Consider the following 26,423-nt stretch of genomic DNA (forward strand, 5'->3'; position numbering starts at 1 on the left):
GGCAATGGTGTGTCATTGTATTTGTCCCATCATTAATTTTTCCAGTTTATTATTCATCTTCATCGTCATGTTTAACACAAATAGCAGAAAACTGACTTAAAATAACAATGGGCGTTTTGTATTTATGCGTTCAAACGGGAACGAAACCTGCAAGTGTGCATTACCGCATCCCTCTGACTCGCCCTGACTGAAGAAAGAATTAAAAAAGCTCCTTTTTCCATTTTTTATATGTCCGTACATCTTGCACTTTTTGACTTAAAACATAAATGTATGCATCCAAATATTTACATGCTTTAAGCGCTCTCGCTGTGTAGGAAAATTACTTTCTATTAAATATGTAGACAAATATCGTCAAATGCAACGACGGTCAGCAAATGGATCTCATCCTGGAATAATGCCGTATTACTTCCTAGTTGCTCATCCAATTGATATGCAAAGGCCTCTACTTTGCCCTGATATCTCTTCATCTCCTCGTCGTCAAGTGCTTTTATATGATCCATTCCAACCGATATACAAAACGAGAAGAAAGGGCACAAGTGCGCGCTTGAATTACCCGGCCGCCGTGAACCGGAAGTTGTTGTGCTACAGTTCCACAATCGATTGTGCCGTTCGATATGTTTTTGTTTACTCATGGATAGCCCCTATATGTGTAATACTTGGACCTTCATACAGTATTCGGAGCCATCTGTTGAGATATTCCAGCACTACAGCAACTTTCGACGCGGCATGGAGTGAGCGTGTGCTTCACTTGGGTGCCGAAGCACAACAAGAATCGAGCCATGCATGAAATCACTTTCTTTTCTTCCTTGTCTGATGAAGACGCACGATTTGTTGCAACGCACAATGGCGCGAAACACGACGGTCGATTTCCGTGAGAAATAGTCACTTCTCTTAATGATTCGCGAAATAGTGCAGCGACAACTTCTTTGCTTCGAATGATTTGCTCGCCATCGTTGTCACACCTAATTATTTTCTATTTTCTGTTGGGAAGTAGAATGTAGGGAAACTGGCACGTAGGCATGGGGGCTGAAGCCCTCAGAAATCTTACAAATATCTAATTTAAATAGTGTACAGTAGTAATTAATTGTACTTCCTTAACATGATTAAACATCTTGTATAGGAAGTTGTAATTTACTGAGAAATTCATCTTCAAGGCTTCTACCCCTCAACATTTTCGCATTTAAATGGTGACTGCTAATAATGGATGAGCCCCCCCCCCCCGAAATAAAATTTTGCCTACGGTCCTGTGAGGAAAGCTACGATAGTGAATTTATCGTTATAAATTGTTGGAAATCGTAGAAAAGCTTGCTATTTTTTTTTTTTTTTAAGATTATATACTTCAAGTACTTAACTTGCCATCTGAACTTGAAAAGCAAGTTTGAAATAAACTTTTGAAGGACAGTGTTGCCAGGCAATTTAAATAAGTATGTGCACAGTTCGCAAAATATTACGGATACTAGAATTGTGCTTTTGTAGACAAGGTTACGAGTGTGTTCTTATTTGTATTAGAAATACTGAGTATACAAGTGAAACCAGGTTAATTGTCGATCGCAATGTCCATTCACTATGTTTTTAGAAACTCAGTGTTCAAGAATTACAAATAATTTAATAAATAACAAAACATCAATGAAGCAATTGACAACCTCTGTACCGGCATCGGTGTAATTTCGTTCATAAAAACACAATTTGTAAGAGAAAATCATGTTAGCTATAAATAGCTTAACAATAGACTTCAATATCTACTTACTTACACCTGCAACGTGAGGAGAAATTCATAAGCTAGAAGGGCCTGATGGCGCAGTGGTACCGTTGCCTTGTAAGCAAGGGGTTCCGGGTTCGGTACCCGGTGGAGGCACATAGTGGTTCGGATACCACTTTATCTATCGATCTATCATAAGCTAGAAATCAATGTTCTGTCTCTTGTAATAGTCGTGAGCGTATTAGAAATTGTAATAAATGTGTACCTCATTCTTCTCATATATAAAAATGGATGTATGTGTGTATGTTTGTTGCATCATAACTCTCGAACGCCTGGAGCGATTTCAACCAAACTTGGAACATATATCACTTGCAATCTCGAAAGAAGTACTGTGGGAAGACACCCCTGGGAGGAGGGTGACATATAAAAATAATCGAAAACTACCGATATTAGTATGGAATCCATAGTCTCCGGGGTCTCTAAGATGAGTAGTGACACTCCTAATGCCGTTCCACTTCAAGTTCATCACCTATCTGGATGGGGGGTGAGAGGGGGTGAAAATTAAAATGTAAAAAATGACCAAGATTAGTGTCGAATCCATAGTTTTAGGAGTCTCTAAGCTAATCGGTGACATTCACGATAACCAAACTTGGTACACATATGACTTACAATCTGAAAAGAAATACTGTGGGGTAAGACACCCCTGGCACCCGTGGGGGTGGGAAGGGGTGACATGTAAAAATAATCGAAAACGACCGATATTAGTGTGGAATCCATAGTTTTCGGGGTCGATAAGATGAATAGGAACACTCCCAATGCCGTTCAACTCCAAGACATCCCTGGCACCCCTAGGGGTGGGGGTGGGAAGGGGGTGACATTTAAAACGACCGATATTAGTGTGGAATCCATAGTTTTCGGGGTCGATAAGATGAATAGTGACACTCCCAATGCCGTTCAACTCCAAGACACCTTTGGAACCCCTAGGGGTGGGGCTGGGAAGGGGGTGAAATGTAAAAATAATCGAAAACGACCGACATTAGTGTGGAATCCATAGTTTTCGGGGTCGATAAGATGAATAGGGACACTCCCAATGCCGTTCAACTCCAAGGCACCTCTAGCAACCCTAGGAGAGGGGGTGACATGTAAAACGACCGATATCAGTGCGGAATTCATACTTTTCTGGGTCGCTAAGATGAATAGTGACACTCCCAATGCCGTTTAATTTATTTATTCTTGCTCTTGGAGGTGGAACTAAAAATGTTGTTCGTAAATTGTTGTTAAATTTATATTATAGTGAATTTGTATAACATATTACTTTATAATTTGTATACTGTACTTATAATTTTAAATACCTGTAAATAAAATTAGTTACATTTTACGCTACAGTTAGAATTTATTAAACACCCGGGCAACGCCGGGTAATCAGGTAGTGTTAAATAAAAGCGAATGTAAATACCAGTGTAGACTATTTGTCATTTGATTTGCCGTCAATTGCATGCTAAAATAATCATCTTCCTTACTTTCGTTTTATCTTTTATTTTTTCAGTTTGTTTTCATCGTGGAAAATGAGGTGATCGAAAGCTGTGATCCAGAACGACATTCGGCCGTAGTTGCTCCCCCCCGTGCCTGGACAAACTTGCCTAGGTAAGTTCACACAGGGTTGGGTGCGATTTTATTTTCATATTATGTTTATTACATTCCTTGTTTTCTTGATTGACTTACTTGACTTATTTCCTGACGCTCCTAGTGGAGCACGGAGCCTCCGTGAAGCATTTGAATCTTGTCCGATTGTTTGCCAAGCTCTTGATGTCCAACTACGTCTTCTCTTGTTGCAGCAGCTCCTCCTCGATTGGCTTCTCCTTCGTGCTCCCTGGGGGTTCCAATCCAAAGCATCCTTTTCTATTGAGCCATCCGGTTTTCTCAGGGTGTGCCCGATCCATTGCCATTTCCTCTTCTTTATTTGTTGTATGATTGATTTCTGATTTGTGATATCCCAAAGTTTCTCATTTGTAATTTTATCAGCCCACTTTATATTCATGATCCTCCTTAAGCACCTATTCACAAATGTTTGTAGTTGGTGTCCTATTTTATTTGTTTGCTTCCAAGTTTCACAGCCATATAGTAAAACTGACTTAACATTTTTTTGAAATATCCTGAGCTTTGTTTTTAATCCAATTTCCATATTAAATACAGTTGAATGAATGCTATATTTTCTTCTGCTCCTCAATTTTTGGTTATTATTGCTCGAAGATATAGACATTTTTCCACTTCTTTGACAATTGTGTTTCCAATTTCTGCTTTTTGTGGCATTTATTCTCATTTCTTTTCTTGATCACAAATGCATAAATAAGACAAGCGTGATGTTCTTCTGTCCTCAGTGGAAATATTGCCTTCAGATTTTCTCCCGTAGGAGAATTTAATCTGTTTTGAGTGAAAGTATAGAATAATAACTTGTAAGAAGGGGATGAAAGAGAATAGATAAAATTGTTTCAAAATTTGTTGATGTGTGCAAAATGTATTTGGATCTGGCAGTGCCCAGCATACAAACACCCCTTCCCTGTTTCGTCTGTCGATAGGTTTAATTCGTGTTTCACCATCCATGGGTCTGTTTTAAATGGGTGTTTCTATACTTACGGATCACCCTGTGGTTTGGAGGGTGCAATTTAACATGGGTTTCCAGAGATCCCCTATTAGACTCAGGTATCCTTGACTACATAAGTAAATTATCATCCTGCTACCCCACCCCCATATATAATATTGATGTTTGTAGCATAAAATGTAAAATTGTTCATGAAGCAATAATCGTTTCGTACAAGAGTACAATCGATGATCTACCCAATTTGGAACCAAGAAATTATCGACAATATAAGTATTTCAATGTAATGTACAACAATGTCAGGCTTGCCATTTCATCATATCCTTTCATAAGAGAATCGATCAACGTTTTCTTGGAATTGATACGTACAGGCCCAACAAATTTTAATTTATTTAAAATAAAATGCATTTTAGGATAATAAACTAAATATTAAAATGTTATTTGTACACTTTTACATTCATCTTGTATCATTGGTTAGTAATTATTGCAAAAAAGATAATATTTCAGTTATGTATATATTATACCCGGTGTCAACACATCATAATTTATAATGCACAGTCACCGGCAATAAAGATGGGTACCTACTATCGGATTAAAAATTATAGATACTAGAGTTTTGACTCCAATTAAAAATTAACCAGTAGATCTACATAAAAACGAGTTACATTTAGCTTATTCAATTCTGCATTAATCTGTGCTAGCCATTTTTTTTCGAGTATGCCTTCTTTTTTATCGTCGTGAGAACAAAAAAAGGGCCGGTTTTTTAAAGTTTTGCAAACGATCGCTATCTTTGAAATTCTGTAAATCAAAAACTACAGTAGTTGTACGATCGCATGCATTGAATCCCAGCGCCCGAAAAGCAGTTTCAGCGGTTCAACGGACATTGCTGTCTGCAGTGTTGCCACGTTCCATGAACAGCTTCAATCAATAAAAATCTGTATAAAATCGGTTTCGCAATGTGAATTGACAACGATAATGCCTTTCAAAAACAGATGCAAAGAGCTTCAAAACAAGACCAATATTGTATTTGTAGGGCTACCCAATACCAAGAAGAAGTTGTTTGGCAAAATTGAAAATAACAGGTTTTTTTTTTAGAAATTTTGAAAACCTGAAAATTAATGATTGTGTTTAAAACCTTTCTGCCTGCACCCTACTAAAATTTCATAACGATCGTACAACTCGCTTTTGATTTACAGAATTTCAAAGATAGCGATCGTTTGCAAAACTTTAAAAAACCGGCCCTTTTTTGTTCTCACGACGATAAAATATAGAAGGCATACTTGATAAAAAAATTGGCTAGCATAGATTAATGAGAAATTGAATCAGCTAAATTTTGATGTAACTCGTTTTTATGTAGGTCTACTGGTTAATTCTTAATTGGAGTCCAAACTCGAGAATCTATAATTTTTAATCTGATAGTAGGTCCTGAAATACTCTCTTCCCTGTAAGGCGTTATGTGTGTTGCCTAACTCTACGGCGGTGGTAGAAGTTGCCATTGAAAGTTTCCTATTAAAATCCACTTTTCGCCTTAGAGCTAGGCAACACACACAACGCCATTGTAGGGAAACGAGCATTTCAGGATCTATACCGCGTTTGTTAGAATCTGTCCCGTTTCCCGCGCTAGCGATGGCTCGACAGTTTTGGTGCCAATGAGAAACGAGGAAAAAGTCGTCTGCTGGGGAGCAAGGAGCGAATGTAAGGCAGAAGAGAGGCGCTTACGTAAACGCTGTTGCCACGTTGCGGTCTAACTCACGTGTTTTGTTTGTGTCTTGTTGAAGAAGCTTGTTTTGTGAGCGTGGTGCTGATTAGTGTGAGTTTTAAAGTATCCAGGATGGAATTTATTCTGGTTATATTTGTTTGTGTCCTTTTTGTGTTTAGTGTCATCTTAGCTGGAACATTCAGGAAGGGGAATTGTGTATATTTGTGCATTTCCGCGTATTTTATTCACAGCCTGGCTTCGGCTTTCCCCAGCACGGAGTTCACGCGGTCTGCAGCGGCAACGCCGCGTGGTTTCTGCTAGAAAAGCCAGCGATCAGCTAGCGCGGGAAGCGGGACAGGTTGTAACAAAGGCGGAGGTCACTCAGGAGTATTTTCTTTCTTAGAACTTTTCATTAAACTTAAACTCAATATAATATTAAATATTATTGCCAGTAGGGTGTCCAGCATTTTCGTAAAGGGATTAAACGATAAGGGTGATTTTGTAGGAATACAAAAGTGGAAATTCAGTAGTCAGCTGTGAAACACTCCATGCTTGGGAAATGAATGATTCATTATGTACTTTTATATTGTAATGTTTTTCTATTAAATGTGAATATCTCTCCCCACCAAGAAAGACATTGGATGTCTTAGAAATACAGTATATGCTTCCTGTTTAGCCCTGAATTCAACAAAACGTAGATTTCCCCGCCCAAAGCGCACAGATAATTCGCACACGGCAGTACAGCCTTGTTACCACAGCACTCTCCACTCGTCATAGTTGTCCGGATCCCGCTTTAAACTGTAGGCCCTGTCCAGATTGGCCTGTCTGTGCATAAAGTGGACTTAAAACAAAGACTCAACCTAACTCAACTCCACTCGTCAGAGCCCACCTAAAAAGCATTCAGTTCTTCTTGAGCCCACTCCACACGAAATACCCTGGTGACGCCACTGGTCATGGTGAGTGTTGATAGGCGAATGTCCCTTACAAGGCCGCCCACATGATTTTTTCTCGGGGGGGGGGGGGTTGCAGCAGTGCTGAAAGTAGGGGAAAGGCTAGCTATGTTATTCTAACAGTGAGCTAAAAAAATGTTTATTATATTTTTGTTTTTATGTTCAATAAGTAGAATCTATTTATTAAATAATATAAAATATTTCAGTATTATCTTTAATTCTGTTTATTGTTGGAAGTATTTGTATCCAACTTAAAGTAACTGCCTTACTTAATATGTAATTTTAATGCTTATTGAGTTTAGAGAAAAAAGAAGTAAATACTATATTTGAGCATTCCCTGACATTCGCTACGAGACTCGGCGGAAAGCGGCCCGGCATCAGCGCTTGTCTTTCCCGATGAACGGGGTCCGCGACAGTCGCACGAGTCTGTTTTTTTCGCTCTCTCTCCCTTTCTGTTGACGTTGCAGACTGACGCCAGTATAATCCTCCCTCGGAAGTTGTGTTGTGTCGTGTCCGTGCGTTGAAGATTGTGGCTTAATATGGCACCACAAAAGTTTACATTACAGCAAAGGATTTATCTTGTCGAGTGTTAGTTCGGAAAGAGGAATTGTGGAGAAGTGCGACGACATTTTGCAACGAAATTTCCTGGTGTTCCCGTTCCACATAGGACCACTATATTAAACCTCGTAAAAAGTTTATAGTAACAGGGTCAGTTCCGAATAAAAGTTGAAAGACAATCCGCACACCATCCGTGAGTAGTCAAGGTTAGTACACAATATGAAAACTGTAATTTTAATAGCCGACTGTCGCGGACCCGTTCACCGGGAAAGACTAGCGCTGATGCCGGGCCGCTTGCCGCCGAGTCTCGTAGCGAATGTCAGGGAATGCTCTGTTTATTACACAATTTTACCCCAGTTAAGAGATTCTTATAAAGCATCCCCAGCACTAGAATAATTTGCACAGGCATATAATCTGTTGTCTTTCATTGTAGCCCCTCGTCCATGTTTTCACGCTAGAATTTCAAAATTTGAATTATATGAAGTATTTTCAGAAATGTGAAGGGCACCCTCATTGAGTTTACGTGACTGTGGAGTTCTCAGTTAGCCCATTCATACCTAACGTAGCAAGAAAGCTTCTTGTAACTCCTAATTGCACAAGACAGCCGAGACGTTTTGCTGATAGCAAGGAACAAAAAGAAAGTTTCATGTTTTGTGTGAGGCGTCACTGAATGCGATCTAAAAGATTAGCAGCAACCTGCAAAGCACGAATCTGTTGTAAATGTTGTTTTTAACGGAACACATGGATGGAAGGAATTTAGCGTGAAACAGTGCACCGTTTCAGGTAGTAGGTCTATCGTCACAGAACGTTGCCTCGTGTTGAAGAATCGTTGTGAAGACAGTTTAGTCCGCACAGTGCATTTAGACTGTGGACTTTTGCATGTGGTTCGTGAGTGGATAAAATATGAAGTTGAGCAATTGCACATCTGGAGATAATATGCGTAATATGAGTTGAAGTTTCATCTAAGAACTACACAAAGTGAACGATTGTGTCCTGCGGGTTCAGTTGTGGATAAAATTGAACATTATTGTGTTTAAAGCAGTAGGAATCTAGTGTGAACCCGAAGAATACCAAAATATTGACTTTGCGTCACGTCTAATATGGTGCAATTGGAGCTGCTGGGTATCAATTTTTTCGCCTGCTTGTCTCTGTGTGCCATCATAATGCCTTCCTTTTCGTGTTGCCAAGCGGAAATAAGTGACGCCTTGCGTGAAGACAACAGTCGTAAGTAAAGTTTGGATGTAAAGGTGGTAATTCGTCATTTAATTCATTGTTAGGCCATTTCACGACTGCAATTTTGCATATGGTGTCGCCGCACTTTCACAGCGCATACATGACATCAAGATGCACAACTTTTCTTGGTAACCAAGGCTGTAGCGTTTTGCTCGTAAGAAGACAATAACTGGAGGCGAGTTGCTCGACTGTCTCTTCAACTTGTCAACCCTTGTTGGTGAGTGACATGACGGTCTCTTCCAGCGAAGGAAAATAATAGAGTGCATATTGACGCAGGGGTCACTAGCGTAAAATTATTGGGAAGGGGGGAGGGTGAATCATAGGCGCCGATGTCTTCGGGTTTCTAGGGGTGTAAATCAAGCACTCGTTTATGTAATATGAAATAAAAACATCCTCTTGTTAATCTAATTTTTATGGCTTCATTTTCATTGTCACCACCACTATAATATACCTATAGTCAGAGAGGAATTATGGAATTTGGACCCCTAGGCTATCCCTTGTTTTGGGCTCTGTCGTCATTATTATTATTATTATTATTATTATTAATAGTTTTGTTATCATGGTACATTAGTACTTCACTTCCACTAATTGCATGCTCTGTATTAATAACGCTTGCAAATTTTAAAAAAATACACACATTAATTTTACTCGTTGATTCTACAAAGCGATACATTCAAGTGTAGACCGCTGCGTCGGTGTGTGTGCTATCGGCAAGCGAGGCACTCGCGGCCGTTTGTTAGCATCGTAGAATGTCGATGAAGTAAGCGCACAAGTTTCCGTAATTATTTTCAAAAGTTATTTTACCAGATTTATAAAAGGAGGTGTTCAAACTAGTCGCCTTAGATGCGCATATATATATTTGATGCATCTTTATTAAGACACCCACTAACGTAAGCTGATGTGGGGGGGGGGGGTAGAGACCTGTTTTTACGGAGGTCCTGAAAGTAGACACGAGACTGTGAAGTGATAAGGGTCTTCGTTTTGTATTGTATGGCCTGTTTATTAGTCTGGCGACTTGAAGTGAAAGGGTGCTTGCTACATATTGTGATCTTTATCTCTGGGTTAGATTAAAAAAAGCTGTATACAAGTTAAATCCACACACCCTGGAAGAACTGGAACGTAAGATCCGCAAAGAAATTACCAACATTAATCAAAGGAAACTGAAGCGAGTTATGGGCAACTTCACCTTCAAGAGGTGTCAAAAATGTGTGGACAACGAAGGCGGCCAGTTTCAGCACTTTTTTTTCCTCGTAAATTGGTAAGTAAATAAACCATTCTTTAAACTAGTTACGGAAACTTGCGTGCTTGTTTCAGACAGGTCTACAGTGCCGGCATACGGCCGCGAGCGCCTCGCTTGCCGATAGCGCAAACACCGACGCGGCGGTATATACTTGAATGGATCGTTCTGTACCTCATCATGGTAAAACGGGACAAAATTTGACTTGTGTTATCTTGAACATTTTCACGAGATTTTTTTCGGTGTTTAAATGCCCTCTAAAAGCTAAGTCGCTTTCATTGCTGGCAATTGTGGTTCTACTGGCTAATTCGTCGGAACGAAACTGAAGCACATGAGCTGAATACTTTTCATGAGCTTAAAATTGTCTGTCGCCTTCTTCCAATTTTAGGATTTTCGAATAGCAAATCCCATGTTAATTTTTGTTACTAAATTTTTTACGTAACAAAATAACCATGCAGCCCGTAATGTCACTAACTACGTGCAGCTATTTGTAGGATGCGCATTCCAAACTAAAGCAATATTCTTCCAACTAGGTCCTACCTTGTTTGTTCAATTTCTTTGTCACCTGCATACCCGGCTATGAATTTGAATCACCGTTTTATGAACCTGTGCACTTCAATACCTTCGTACTAGAATTATCCATATATAAATCACTAAATTGCCTTCAAATGGAGAAGAATCGGAAAGTAGTGCTTCTTTACATTTATACGAAGATCCTTGTCACAAGGACGTTTGATTTCTATTACGTATTTATCCAGCCGACCACTCTGGCAGAGTGGTTAGTACAGCGCGCTACGATGTCAGGGGTCCCGAGTTCGAATCCCGGCCTGTGTATGGTGTTCTATGTGAGTGTCCCTTCATCAATTTCATCCCTTAACTTCATCTTCGCGATTAGACAAAAGTACCAGCAAAGCGAAGTAAAATAAACCAAATCAGTCAACACGTATTTAACCGTTGTGTTATAACTAGACGTCGGATTTGTTTTTTACCTTTGCAGGTAAATAAGGAATAACAAGTTATATCGGCGTTTCATAAAAAACGAAACAACTGACTAAGTTTTATATTGCCTAAAATAACCTGTTTTGCTTGTTAGAACCTATTTTAGGTTTATGCGCCTAAATTAAACCTTTTTTTTATGTTGTTATATTTTCTTTAGATTTTACAGGATTTTTATATCTCACAGAGGTATTTTCTAGGTTTGGTGGCGAAATGATTCAATGACTGGCGTGTTTGAAAATGTTTTCTGTCGATTTCCCTCCCTCCAAGTATATGATGTTTATCAAAGCTTTAAACAAAACGAAAATGTCTGACGTCACTGTTACCTGCAGACAGTGACAGCGAAAGGGGACAGTTCTCCCCTACTTATTACCCCTGCACTATAGACTCTTAATGCTAAGCCTTGCCTACTAAGATAAACTATCCTTGCCCCCCTCCCCCCTCCTCCCCATTCTCAGTTTTGGCAACCAATCGTCTCTACTGCCTGCACAGTCCCAAGTGCAAACTTCTGATCTGTGTGACCTTGCTCACTTTCGCGTCAGTTTGGTCCTTTTTGTCATTCACGCCTTGCGAAGTAATATTTCAGCATTCAAATTAGCACCACTGACTATGTTTCTGTTGAAAGATAATTTTCAGCACATGAAATGATCCTCGCAGACAAAACGTGGAGTTTGAGTGTGGATAACGCAAAAAGATAATGGTGATCACTAGGACCATGATAAAATTAAAGTATAATTCCTGGTTTTCAAGGTGAACTTTCCAAAAATTCAAGGATACAAGTATGTGTTTTCTCTATTCCAACCTTACGTATTACCGACTCTCACCCTCTCTTCCATACACAAAAAATTTGACAACATAAAGGGTTTATATGATTCCAATGTACCAAAAAAATTACAGAATCAACTTCAAGATATATTATTTTGTAACGATCTTCCGTTTGTCAGATAGATTGTTCTGTAAAGGACACTAACAAAGTAAACGGATTGAGAAAATTTTGTTTTATTTTCTGTGTAGCTTTCTTTTTCATCTTCAAAAAAATGAATGAAATAAAAGCTAAACTGAGAGAAACTTTCCTCAGGGCATTTATAAACATGTTTAAATTTAATGGGATATGGATTAATAAAAGTTGCAATTTTTCACGTCTACGGAGAAAAAAATGGAATAGAGAAAACATCCCCTTGTACCTTTTTTCATATCTTGCCAAAATTCATGAATAATTTCCGGATCCAATAATTCACGCATAATTTCCGGTGCCAATAATTCACGTTTATTCCCGGAATTCAAGGAATTCCAAGTGAGAAGCCACCCTGATATTGTGCAGCAAATTATACATACGTCATTCATTTTTCATATCAACAAGTAACTTTTTCTAACAGCACAAGTGCAGTATTATAATAATTTGTAGATAATTTTGAAAATGATATAAAGAAATGAAAATTTGTTTAGAATATTAATATTTGGTTATTACGGTTCTTCTGAAATTTTGTTTTTAACGATTGTATCTAATCAGTATTTTTCAGGAATTTTGTACCAAATTAAGTCTTTTTGCAACCTCTTTCAGGATTTTCCGAGCCTAATTGAAGGTGTTTAGAACCTATTTTCGGATTTTTAGAGCCTATTTTAAGATTTTTAGAACCTATTTTAAGATTTTTAGAACCTATTTTAGGATTTTTAGAACCTATTTTAGGATTTTTAGAGCCTATTTTAGGATTTTTAGAACCTATTTTAGGATTTTTAGAGCCTATTTTAGGATTTTTAGAACCTATTTTAGGATTTTTAGAACCTATTTTAGGATTTTTAGAACCTATTTTAGGATTTTTAGAACCTATTTTAGGATTTTTAGAGCCTATTTTAGGAACCTAAAAGCACACTTTTTAGAGCCTAAAAATCCGAGGTCTACTTATAACTCAGATCGGAAAAGAAACACTTCGTAAAAACAACACTTCAGCCATGAGGTTCAGAAGCACACCAACAGAATACAACACTTCATAAACGGTCGCTGCCATAGGTGTCTGTCCCCTTCTCCGAAGTTAGTAACGCACCCTCCTCCCCCCACAAATGATAGCACATCGATCTTCCCTTTGCGCTAAATTCTTTGCATAAATTATTTTCGTGTTACGATCTCGCCTCTGGAGAATTTGGGGAAAGGTTTATCCAAAATGTTTCCCATGAAGAGGGGGAGTACATTTAGCCAAAGTGACAAAAAATTGATTGTTTGTAAAAATAGTTTCTGGGGTTGAAAGCGTGCGGACAAATCTCTAGATCGGGGTTCAAGTATTGTTGTTTTTTTTCATGATTTCGTGTATTCAGAAAAATTCGGGACAACTTTAGTCTATTTAATATGTTATAACTGAATAAAATAAATACTACTTTTGAAAATCTAATTTATGTAAATTGATTTATGGAAAGCTTTGGTTCTTGTATCGTTGTATTGTAGGTTGTATGGTAATTTGAAAAACTTATGTGAGCGAGTGATTCTATTTGGGGTTGTCTCTGCCAGTTGCTATGATTTTTAAATCATTTTCCCCGAATGATAACCATTGTCCCTTTAACCAGTAAAAAGGTCAAATTCTCCGTGCACATTGCAGCGTGCCATTAAGACACACAGGGGGTGGGAATGAGGAGATGGGGCCCCACACATTCTCGATCTCGGCCATTTTTTTTTGGAGGTGATGTGACCAGCATCATGCTCCGGTTGCTTTTACCCCCGGTACCCATTTCAGGCTGGGTAAACCCCAGAGCCGCTTTATGCAGGGTCAAGGCCGGTAAAACCTAACCTTATATAACTCACCCGGGTCTCCCACATGTCAGTCAGACGTCGTTTCAGTGATTTATCCACACACCCCCAACAATTTCCTCAACACCCCTTAAAACATTTCACAATGGCCCAATTTATGGTTATTTCGGCTCAAAATGTACCCTTACATCTTACCTAAATTTGGGCTACACCCCCACTCCCCCAAATGGAAAATTCTGTATAAACAACTGCCTTTGGCCAGTGGTTAGGGTTAAATATATTCACTGATCCAGTTTTTGTAAGCATAGATAAAGAGGTTGAATGTGAATGGATGGTAAAATGTAGCAGTTGCCTACTACGATCGTATGCCCTGTTTATGAAATTCGTAGAGGAATAATTTTGTGATGATTTGAATGTATTGTTTAAGTTGTATTTTAATGTGAACGTAATTTGATTCTTGCCTTTAAAATCTTGCAGCAATGGCTGAAAGTGAGAAAATCAACAAAGCCGAATTGAAGAAAAGACTTACTGCAATGCAGTATCACGTAACACAAGAAAAAGGAACAGAACGGTAAGTTAACTTCAGTGAAATATTGATTTCTTTAAAATTATTGTTGTCAAGTGTATTTAATATCCTTGTTGAGGACTAAATTGATCAGTTATTGATACAAAATGTATATTAAATTTTATATGTATTTCCCATTTTGTATTTGATGTTCATGATGTGAACTGCAGAAGCATCATCTTTATTTACATTATGAGCTATAATAATCTATTCAGATTTAGAGAACCGGATTTATACATGTGGAAACACAGGTGTGTAATTATCATGAGGCACCTTTCCCCTGTACATACAATGTCTTTTAGACAAGGTTACATCAGATGCTTATAATTTTTATATTTTACCAGATTTAAAATACCTCATTTTTTTTCCACTTTTGGCTATTTTTCGAATCTAAACCCCTAGTAAAGGCCCAGGATTGTTAGTCCCTCTAAGTCCCTTCCCCCCTAAATCTAGGCCTGCAGGCATGTGCAAATACAAAATAATCACAATTGGTGAAATGTGGGTTAAATTATGGTGAATATTGAGCACTCTGTAGGCATATAGGAAAACTAACTTTTGGAAGTTATTATTTGAAATAATCCTGCATCATTTCAGAATTCTTACACTGGAAAATTAAAGTAAAAGTTTGTCATGACTCTCACTCAGTGCTCGAAGTGAGGTCCCTCCAGGTAGCAACATTTTTGCAAAGCATTCTCACTATGTTAAACCATATGAACAGGAGCATTACCCCCACTAACCGCAAGGCTCAACAAAACTTCCCTCAGCTAACATTTTTCACTTGAAGCACTGCTCTCATCTCATTTGCTTTTCACTCATTGACTGCAGTTGAAAACTTTCCGTGTCCCTTTATAACGTCGGGTTATAGATATTTCACGCTGGAATATTGTTATGGTTTCATATGAACTAAAGGGCTGATTAACATCTATGTGTATGAATTAGGGACTCTGAACAAAGAAAAATAAGTGTGTAACCCAAAACAAGTCACAATATTTTATTAGGTTTATTGTTATCAGAGCTCAGATAACCTGAAAAATCTCGAAAAATGACTTAAATTAATTTCTATACAAATATGTCCACTTGAACAGTTGTATATTAACAGGTAGGATTCTTGTAAAAAATTTTTATCAGATATGTAAGGCACTTCCCAAGGGTTCTGGCTTCAAATCCTGGCCTGGACATTCTTCATCAATTTCATCATATCATCACTAAGACCACATATTTATGGTGAATAAAAGATCAAGGTTTTAGAACAAAACTAAGCACATTTCGATATCAAAAGCTGTATATTAAATGGCATTTCGGTGTTATAATGGTGAATAAAACCTTAAATTGGATTTAAAAACTACACTTAATACATGACAAAATAAACATTTCCATTCTAATAGCACATTCATGTAGTTTTTCAGAGTATTAAGTTTATTCCTGTGTAAATGAGTCCATTTTTGTTTCTCAAATATTTATAGCAGAATTTATTAATTGTCCATGATTTGCATAACATGCAGGATAATTCAAACTCCAGAAAGTGTTGCATCAATAAATAAACTCTAAATTTCATGTTTGAGTTTATTTGCATTTTGCAGTTCATTTCATATCATTTTGTGACAAAACATGTTGGGAAAAAGCACCTCAGACCTTTCAAGAACATGAAATATGAAAATTACAGTGCGTTATTAGTGTTTTTTGTCATATATGAAATATGCATGCCTTTAATCATCACTCATTAGGCTTACCATACATCCGGGATTAGCCCGGACAGTCCTGGTTTTTTAATGTTGTCCGGGATTGCAAAATGTCCGGGGTTTTGAGAATCTGAACATGAAAATAGCTACCGGTATTGAATATTCATGACCAGAATTTATGACCGGCAAGGATCGATTATACATTTTCTTTCTTCAAGATATCTAATTCCCAGCTGTTCCGTTTCTGCACTTCCGTGAGCATCTTGGTGGTCTTGTTAGCATGTGAAGTAACTCGTCTACACGTTTTTGATAATTATAAGTATTTACAAGGGCTTTGCATTTGGAAATGGGCAAAAGAAAGTGTGCATTTAATGTTAACAAAAAAGTATTATCCCATAGCAGCACAAGGTTCCTTAGTTTGTTGCTTGCAATAGAAAGAATTCTTGTTAAACTCATACTTCCTCTCTTGTGACAAACGCCCAAAATTATTTGATTTTTTGAAAATCCAGAAAGTGAATTGTATTTGAAATTTTTGCATGGTTTTCTACAGTTATTTAATAATGTAGTTTTGAAATTGGAAGCTAATTCTATCACAGCAACAGAAGCATTTGAGACATATTCTCAATTAATCTGTAAACTTCAGGAAAGAAAAACCCATAAATTTATACCATGTTCTGCCAAAGAATTGCTATGCACTCTAAAAGAAAATAATGATGTTCAGGAACAAAAATTCATTTTAAGCGTAGACAATTTTCATAATTCTAGTATCCAATACTTAGAGTTGTGGAGAAACAATAATAATAATAATTAATAATATTAATAATGTTCCAATAAAATGTTAAGTCTTTTAAGTAATTTCAATTTATTTTTGTATAAAACCCTGAAATTCAGCAGTAATGAGTTGATCGCGAATATATCCTGGGCTGAACCAAAGATAATATGGTAAGCCTATCACTCATCCTTGTAAAATAACATAAACTAAATAACATCGACAAAAATCAAGAACGTAGGGCAATTTTTATGCATAAAGTCCATGTATGCATGCCACTTTACTGAGCTGTATAGGATTTGATAAACCAGAGAAATTAGGGGGGGAGGGGGAGAATCTGTAAACTCAGTGGCACAATAGCCCTTGAACGGCCAAGGCCTGCCATGTGACTTTACATTGGGTGATGCAATGGTTAGCACATCGTGTTTCCATCACCACTGTTTTCTGGCTTTCAAGACTGGAGCATGTGCTACTACTACTTTTCAAGTAGCTCCCCAATTCTCCTCAGGATGCTGGACCAGAACCACAAAGTTATAGCTCCCACTGTGATCGAACCTGGGACCACTTGCAACAAAGACGAGAGTGTTTACCTTGAGGCTATGTGGGAGCTCAGAAGAAAAAAACAACTTGAAATAGTCCGGTAATCAATGTGACATCAATTCTCTGATTGTTAAACCTGGAAAGCTTCCAGAGAACTACAAAAAGCCGTAAGATGTTTATTAATAGATGTCTGAAAATAATTCTTGAAGTTTCGTAACCAGAACTATTTTAAAATCAAGAGTTCTTGAAATCTACCCAAAACGAATCAACAGCAATACAGATTACAGAAAGGCAGTGAAAAATGGCGTACCTTTGTATTAAGAAAAGGAATGCTTTTCGATGGAGAAACATCAAGGAAGATTGATGAGAATCCAGACAGTGTCAACGAGTGAGGGAGATTGGGTTGGAAATAAAGGGAGAGGGGAATGTTGATATGGGTGGGGTTATAGGGAAATATGAGGAGAGACCAAAAATAAAACTGGAAACAAAAAAGCAAGGTGTTGAAGAAATAGGAAAGACTTGAAGAAAAATCAATCATGCCTGTGATGCTTTTTAGAATGAACTAGCAAGGAATAAACTACAACATTAGTACGTAAGGGAGGATCAATAAGTAAGGTTCAGTTATTGTAGTACATTCCCCTGTATATAACAACTAGTACTACCATCACCGCCTGAAAATGTTAGCTGGGGGGGTTGTTTGGTTGAGTGTTGGTGTTAGCGGGAGGTTTAACATGGTGACAATGAGACAACCGGGGGAAGCTTTGCAAAAAAAATGCTAGCTGGGGGGATGCCAACTCCCTGGATCCTCTTCACTTCGAGCACTGTACTACATTCCATGGGCATTACCAGAAATTTTTGTAGGCGATGTTGGCCGTTGATGTAAATTTGAATATTATTATTATTAAAATAGTAATAACCATAGTAATTATTCTAAACTAATAACTACAAATATTTTTTGTACACAAAACATTACTTGTGCAATATTAAAACTGTGTTTATGCACCCATCATGAATGATGTACATTTTTGTCCATTTTTGCTAGTAAGTATTCCTATAAAATCTATATTTTTAAATTAATTTATTTCCGTAAGCATTGCTTTATTATTTGAGTTGATTAATTTTCATATCTCTACAGGGCTTTCACAGGAAAATATTACAAGATGAAAGAGGCTGGTGTGTACAAATGTGTGGTTTGCAGGGAGGAGTTGTTTTCTTCGGAGACGAAGTACGACTCAGGATGCGGATGGCCAGCCTTCAATGACGTCCTTGAGCAGGGAAAAGTCAAACTTACCAAAGACACATCTCATGGTGAGTTGGGGATGTTGAAGGCTATATATACAGTGTTTACACATAGGCACATACTCCCAACAGAGCCACATTTCATATTGCCAATCTGTAGGAAATTTTCACTTTTAGATTATTATTATTTTTGTTAGGCGAGCCTCACACTGGATCAAACACGACACGATGAGTCTTTCTTGACGCAAACCATCTCAAGAAAGGTTTGACGTTATTCTCTTATGGGCAGACATACACTGGACGAAACATTTGACTCAAATCACCTCGGGTCACATTGCGATGGTTTACGACAAAACAACAAAGGTCTGGAGAATTTGGTCTCAGTAGAGCAGCTTGCAACAAAATAATTTGCGCATGCACCAGCCCATTCACTCCAGTCACAGACATCTAATCACAAACTGGAAAAGGAGGAAACTTGAAGCCAGTAATTAAATGTAGTCATTGAATATTACATTAAATAGTTAATATTGTATTTTCTAACCAAGTATTTGCTAGAAATATATTGAATTCACTACATATGTACTGATACATCATTGTACGTACACATTGATACACTGATTCTGCCGTAATGTGTTATATTTATAATGCATCGTTACCCGCTTACCAAATTACAAAAGACAGACCTAGAGCTACTGCATACTTGGACGAAATCTGCTATCAGATTTTAGCCAACAAATAGACTCATCTTGCTGCATCGTGTCATGTCGCATTGTGACTCATCGTGTTTTGTTGTCGGATCCAGTGTGCAGCTGGCCTTATATGTCAGTAGGAAACAAAGAATAAGCTGTTTACGAATATAAATCCATGGCATAGCCTGTTTTCACATGGTATGTTGTAGCTTAAAGTAGCTCACTGAGAGTGAAATAACATAAATACATCTTTGTGTGCATTTGCTTTTACGTCGACAATACTCATCTGAGTTTTCTTTAGATATGAGCTACCCTAATATAACTATTGCATGGCAAGTAAAGATTGGTATGAAGCTTGGAAATTGTGTTTTGCTTGAATGCTGTTTTCTACATAGTAATACGTGAATGACACTTGTTTTTCAATTATTGAGCATTCTGGAATATTTTATATTAAAAATTATAAATTCAAATTGAATTGTTTTCGTTTTCTTTAGAGTTTTTAGCTGAGGTATTATTTGAAATTTGCAAACTTTGCATGTGTGTTTATGATTGTCCTTTCATCAATTTAATGTTATCACCATTCATTCATCCTAATCGTTGAGATTAGCCAAAATTGGGTAGAAAAGCAAAGTAAAATCAATCAAATCAATCAATCTTTTTACATCTAGGATTTTCCTAGTTTTTATAAGGATAAGATTTCTTGATTTCATATTAAGGTTACTTTCGAAATATTTTTCTTTCTGAAGCACCAATACCTCAGTGTATTTTTGTGTTATGTTCCTCACGTGCTAAACTAGAAACAGCCTTCATGAAAGTAAATTTTAATGACATATTTTGGGTGACCATCCATTCTACATCTGCTTTGAGAATAATGTTGTTTTCTATTTTGGAGCCCTATCAGCGATTTAGCTGCCCCCTGTGGCAGAGTGGTTAGCACATCGTGCTATGACACCAGAGGTTGGGTTCGATGTTAAGCCTGGGCATGGATGTTTGTGATTTCATCATATTATCACTCATACCCATCTTTGCAAATTAGCCAAAAGTGGCACAAAAGCAAAGTAAAATAAAGTAAATCAATCAATCAAACCTATCAGCGATTTAAGTCTGTCAAACAAGATAAAAAAACAACTGTCTGATGTATTCAAATAGCACTCATTCACATGCACACACACACACACACACACACACACACACACATAAGCTGTGTGTTTATATTTTACAATTTCTGCAATTGTCTATGTTATTGATCACAAAATATTACGTCGTTCGGAAAGTAAGTTCCATCATGCAATAAAATGAAAAATATAAATAGTAATATCATGACCTTTATAGGGGTGAGAATATATACATGGTACAACATTCACACATAATCGCCATAAGAATTGAAGAACGCATCACAGCGAGATACCAAGTTCGTTATACCCCTATCATAGAATGTTTCCGCCTGGATGGAGAACCAGTTGGAAACTGCACGTTTCAGTTCTTCGTCAGTACCATAATGTTTTCCAGCAAGGAATGCCTTAAGGTGGAGGAACAAATGAAAATCAGATGGGGCAAGATCAGGACTGTAAGAGGGGGTGTGGTAGTTTTTCCCAATGGAAGGTCGTCAGTAGTTCCTGAGTTGCATTTGCCACATGCGGACGAGCATTGTCGTGGAGGAGAATTTGCGAAATTTCAAATTCACTGTTACAATTTCATACAGCACAGTTCTAGAGATTTGTGGAAACTCTAATGACAGCTCAGACAAAGTGACTCATCTGTTCACCCTAATCTGCTCTTCCACTAAACAAAGAAAATTGGGATTGACAACAGATGGTCGACCACTTCATTCTTCATCATGAACACTAACCCATCCACCACGAAACTGTCTCACCCATCTTCTTACCATTGAAGCACTCATTATTCCTTCTCCATACACCTCATTACATGCATCCAGAAAACGGATCACGGACCGCACCTCACACGTGGCGGGACTTTGGATTGTCCAAAACATAACAACGATGCACTACGCACTACTCTCCTGACCAACTTGCCTCAGACTGACGTCTGCACTTCATCAAGGTTGTGGCTACACAAGGCGCATGCGCATTCACACTGCCCCGCTTGCAGCACCACGGTATTCATCAGTGGAACTTACTTTACGAACGACGATATATTTTGCAACATTGGCACCAGATAGAACATGCATTGGCACCAGATAGAACATGCAAAGTGCCCAATTTTACTCACATTACAATCGCACTGTTTATTGCATTTGTACATATTCACAACCAACAGAACACAGTTTCACTTCTGTTTTAGCATATGTTTAGTGAAGTTCATACCAGAATTGCACAATTGAGGGAGTATATTAAAATGTGAGATTTCAAAAGAGTGTGCATGTGATTTCCCATTTTTTGTCGGATTATTAGCAGACTGATATTTTGCAAATTTCGCATATTTCTCTTGCAAAAATACCAAAAATGTCTCTCTTTATCTCCATTCCAGGATCATACTTTTTTAGTTTATATATTTTATCCCGGAAATTTAAATTTGGAATTAGAAAATAAACAATGGAATTTAAATTTACAGCTTTGTACTGCATGGTCTAGCTGGCATGAAGTATACAAACAAGCTACTAGATCACTACAAATATAATGTTTCTGAAAATTTAGTAACTTATCTGTTTGTTTTTGACAATAATATTTTGAAACAAAATGCATACTCAGAAATTAGTTAAAATTCTATATATATGTAAATGACAACCCCTCATATTCAACAAATTTTCACTTAGTTGCTATTGCATGTTTTATTTGCATATGTTTTTTTTTTTTTTGCAAGTTTACACATGTTTTGTTGAATTGTTATATTTGAATGTCTTATTTTTTTATTGCACTGTTTGTTCTCTCTACGTGTTTATTATGCTTGTTTGATGCATATTTTGTTATATGAAGGATGTAAAACATGGTGACATTTTGGTCATTAAGAAAAAAGGATATTAGAAACTATACTGTAGATAAATTGTTTCCATATTGTGTTTATCAATTTCAGAAGGCTTCACAGAGTCCAATGCAAATTGTATGACATGGCAATTTCACTTAAAAATTGAAGTATGGCACATTTTACTTTGTAACTAAAAAATGACAAAAATGTCACTTTCCATGTTTTACATCCGAGCCCTTTATATTATATATTTTTTATTGCTTTGGTAGCTTCCTCAGAGTGGTGTAGTTTTATTTACCTCTCAGCAGAGTTAACATGCATGGCTTTTATATATATATGTTTGTCTCTAGGCACAGTCGCACATGCACTTGGGTGTAACAATGTGAAAATAGTATATGTTGGGGAGAAAATATCTGCCTTATTCTCCAGGACATGTTTCCTATGCAGGGTATTTTTCTTTTTGTTAATATGTGAAAATTTATCATCTGCAAGAAATTATTTGGAAACTAGAGAGTTATATTTCACACGTTTTTGTGAGATATGAGTGGTCAGACAGTTTTCCTCAAGGTAGATCAGTATGATGTACAGATTGATCATCTTATGCACTTAGTGATCATAATTGTTCATCTTTTTTGCTGTAGCTGGAGATTGAGTTGGATTCAATTGCAGACTGACAAACTGTGTATTTGCGATTCACTTTCTTCATTGGGGATGATCTACCTCCCCGAAGTAGTAATGCTGTAATATATTAATATATTTATTTAGTAATATATTTATTTCCATCCACTTGATCATATAAGTACATATAGCACTATGATACGGGATAGGTCAATTACATGTATAATTTTGAGTACAAAAGAATTAACACATACTTTATGCATATTAAAAAGTATAAAATAACATGAAAAATAGAAGAAAAAATCAAAGGTTATGTTTATTAATGAGAAGAAAAATCAAAGGTTATGTCTATTAATGAAAATATGATCTAAGTACTCCTTTGTGCTATAAAACAAATACTTCATTAGCAAGCTCTGTACTGTGATTTTAAATTTAGTTGGATTATGATTCTTGAATTCCTCTGGCAGTTTGTTATAAAGTTTTACACCTTGAAATCATAGATAATTGAAGGGCCAGGGGGAAAAACGATGAATGTTCATTCGAGACAATATGCCAGGAAATGAAAAACAAAGTATTTCTTTCCATAAGAACGTTAATATATGCCAAAATAATAATGCGTTTTTCAGGCACTTCTCAGCGTTTCCCAACCAAGGCCGTTCTCATTCTTATAGTACAGCTTCTGAACTATCAGATGGCGTTGCGATCTCAAAATGGGCGAAAAATCGACATTCATCGTTTTTCCCCCTGGCCCTTCAATTATGTGTTTTGGATGTGCGGACAGTAGAAAGGTGAAGGGAGTTATGCATACGAGTGCCGTATTTGTGTATGTCTAGATTTTTTGAGAAGATTTCAGAATTTGTATGAATAAAGTACAATCTTTCTAATATGTACAAACATGGAAGAGGTAATATTTGAAATTCATTGAAAATTTGTTTCGTTGGGCTTGCGAGGGATACATTTTTCATAATTTTTAATATCCGTTTTTGCCAAATAAAAATTTTCTGCATTTTGGGTGAACTTCCCCAGAAAGAGATACCATATGTAGCACAGGTTGAATCTGTCCAAAATATACTGTCCTTAAATCATTTAAAGATAAAACATTTCTCAGAATTCTCGTCATGTAGCAGGGTCTGATTAACTTTTGAGTTAAAATAGTAATTTGCATGTCCCAAGACGTGTGTGTATATCCATACTCCTAAGAATTTTATTGTATTGCTTTCTTTGACGACTTCATTGTTTTAAGTTTTTTTGTTTGTTTTACTGGATTAAAATTTATTAGAACTGTTTTATTAACATTGAGGGAAAGCTTGTTGTTTAGCCAGGTTGCCTCATAACCAAAGGTAGGGCCTCCTCGATGGTACAGTGGTAGCGCTGTTGCCTTGTAAACAAGGTGGAGGCACATAGTGGTTCGGATCCCACTTTAAACTGTAGGTCCAGTCCCGATTAGCCTTTCTGTGCATAAAGTGGACTTGAAACAACAAATCAATCAATCAATCAATCATAACCAAAGGCATTCCACAGTGGTTCCAGTCCTACCTAAAAGTGCAGGTCCACTCCTATTAGGTTACTTGGTCCATCCTGCTACACACTACAGTCCTTAATTGGGATTCCTAATTTTGTGTAAGTCCCACACCATGGCCATGTTTTGGGCTCTGGCTACGGGACGCATGCAGGTTTGTGTCTCCTGGGGGAAATGTAAAAACTTTTCTTAAGAGATTTCGGCCTGTGTATGGGACCAGTGGCCACCCACCATCGTGAGGAAATTGGGGAGCCACGAATGAGTAGTCCAACCCAGTCGTGGAAACCTACAATGACTGGGGGTCTGTCGTGCTAACCATACGTCACCCCGTAACTGGTTGGATGGTCTCCCACCTCAGTAAGTGGGAACAAGGCCGGCAGTCGGTAGGTAGGCCCTGGCCCTTATGGACTGTGCCAGGGGTTGTTATTAGTATTTTATGTAAAATACAATAGTAAAAATACTTCACCATCAAATTAAAAGAAAGCATATATCTAATTCACTTAGTACTCTTGCGGGTCAAAAGAGGCCAGTCTTTATAACTTCATGAAAAAGGTACCACTATTTTGCCAGGATTGTCTAATGATTTTACTTATATTTTTAAATGAAATCTCCATTATTTTCATAGTAAATTCAGTTGGAATAGAGAAACTAATTTTAAAGTTACTAGAGTTTACATTAAAATGCAGCTGTTGTAATGTATATAAGTCCAACAGTTACCTATTATACTGCCAGCTTGTGTGGGGTACTGATAGATTAGTGTGTTCCAAAATTTGGCCCTAGGCAGGGAACTAAATACTCAATTGAAAATTTGAATTATTTTAAAGCTTTTTGAAACCAAATTTGGGTAATTATGACTAATGTAAGTTAATGTGGAATTGTAAATAAGCATAAAATGTAAACGTGTCAAATTTTTTAATCAAAAGGGTAAAAATAAGTAACATTGCAAAAAAAATTGAAACTAAACTAACTATAATTTTTACGACTGGAAAAACCTATTCTCACTTCTTGAAATGTTTTCAAAATAACATTTCTTCAGTAGGGGGTGCGGGTAGGAATAATAAGTGTCATTTCACAAATCTGACTTTGGAAGTTGACAAAGTTAATGGACCATCCTAAATCAAGACATCAAAACCCTTTGATGGTTCAAGAAATGATTACAACAAGGAAATTTTCCTTCCATGTAGTCAAAGCAAAAACAGTTGCTGCATTCTGGTGCAGAATAATTTTGCATTCATATCACTAACTGTTTTTTTGTTTGAACTAATTTTCTCACAACACACATGATTTTGCACCCCGTAGAAATCTTGTACCTTACTCTGCAACACACTCGGCTTACTGATTAATATGGAACTCACTCTAATGAAAAACAAACAAAATGCGATTTTCTTTCCTGTGCAACTCAAGGGGAATTGCAGTAATACCTATAAATTTACATATTGTTACTTGCAACAGAAATCTACAATGATCAATAAAGGAATATGAAAATGAACAAATATGACATTTTTAGTTTCATGCTCCCACAGCCATGTAGCCCAGTAGGATGGCACCACTTGCACTTCCCTAAAGCTCACCTGCTGCTAACATAAATATTTGATAGCACCAATATTTATGATGTATAGAACATGCTGAATTTTAAAATGTTATTAATTTTCTACTATTACATAAGAATTTGTTACAATTCAAATATTTATTAAGTTGCCTAGCTTTAGTTATTGTGTGCCGGCAGTTTATAGACAAGGCACTAAACTATAAACAATAAATTTTGATGTCAACTGTAAAGAGAAAGAAAGAAACATCGAACCTATGGGTTTGCTACAAGTTAGTAATTCATCTTAAAACTAAGTCTTGACTGATACTACTTTCAACCAATACCCTTATCAATAGTGGAGCTTGTACCAATTCCCATACCAACACCACTACTGCTTGAAAATTGTAACAGTTAAAAGTTGTTCCAAATATTCAAAGTTCAAGAATTAAATCGGAATATTAAAATACCTCTTATGTATTCACAAAATAAATGGAAATATCAAATTTTGCTAATTTCCAGGATAATTACTCCTCCAGAATGTCATGTGGCATTTTGCGGACCCCATGAAAGATCAAAATGATTGAAAAGTATCTGCTAGTATTGGTAAATAAAATCCAACTGATACTTTCCAACTAACTTAGATAAAGGAA

General features: G+C 37.0%; 1 protein-coding gene across 3 annotated transcripts in view; it reads left to right on the plus strand.

Moving 5' to 3' along the window:
- The window catches only part of LOC145993963 (methionine-R-sulfoxide reductase B1-like), a 91,832-nt gene that overhangs the window by 56,337 nt on the left and 9,072 nt on the right, over positions 1 to 26,423 (plus strand). Inside the window, exons 2-4 of one of the 3 annotated variants that reach the window (XM_083129965.1) lie at positions 3,246 to 3,343; positions 14,183 to 14,276; positions 18,394 to 18,566. In XM_083129965.1, coding sequence (XP_082986091.1) covers positions 14,185 to 14,276; positions 18,394 to 18,566 — 265 coding nt within the window. In that variant the 5' untranslated portion in view covers positions 3,246 to 3,343; positions 14,183 to 14,184. Of the gene's footprint in view, positions 1 to 3,245; positions 3,344 to 8,391; positions 8,727 to 14,182; positions 14,277 to 18,393; positions 18,567 to 26,423 lie in introns of those variants that run through there. The other 2 variants (XM_083129964.1, XM_083129963.1) reach the window with 2 other exon arrangements.

This window comes from Lepisma saccharinum, chromosome 10, assembly GCF_977018435.1.
Source record: "Lepisma saccharinum chromosome 10, izLepSacc3.1, whole genome shotgun sequence".
Classification (NCBI taxonomy): Eukaryota; Metazoa; Arthropoda; class Insecta; order Zygentoma; family Lepismatidae; genus Lepisma; species Lepisma saccharinum.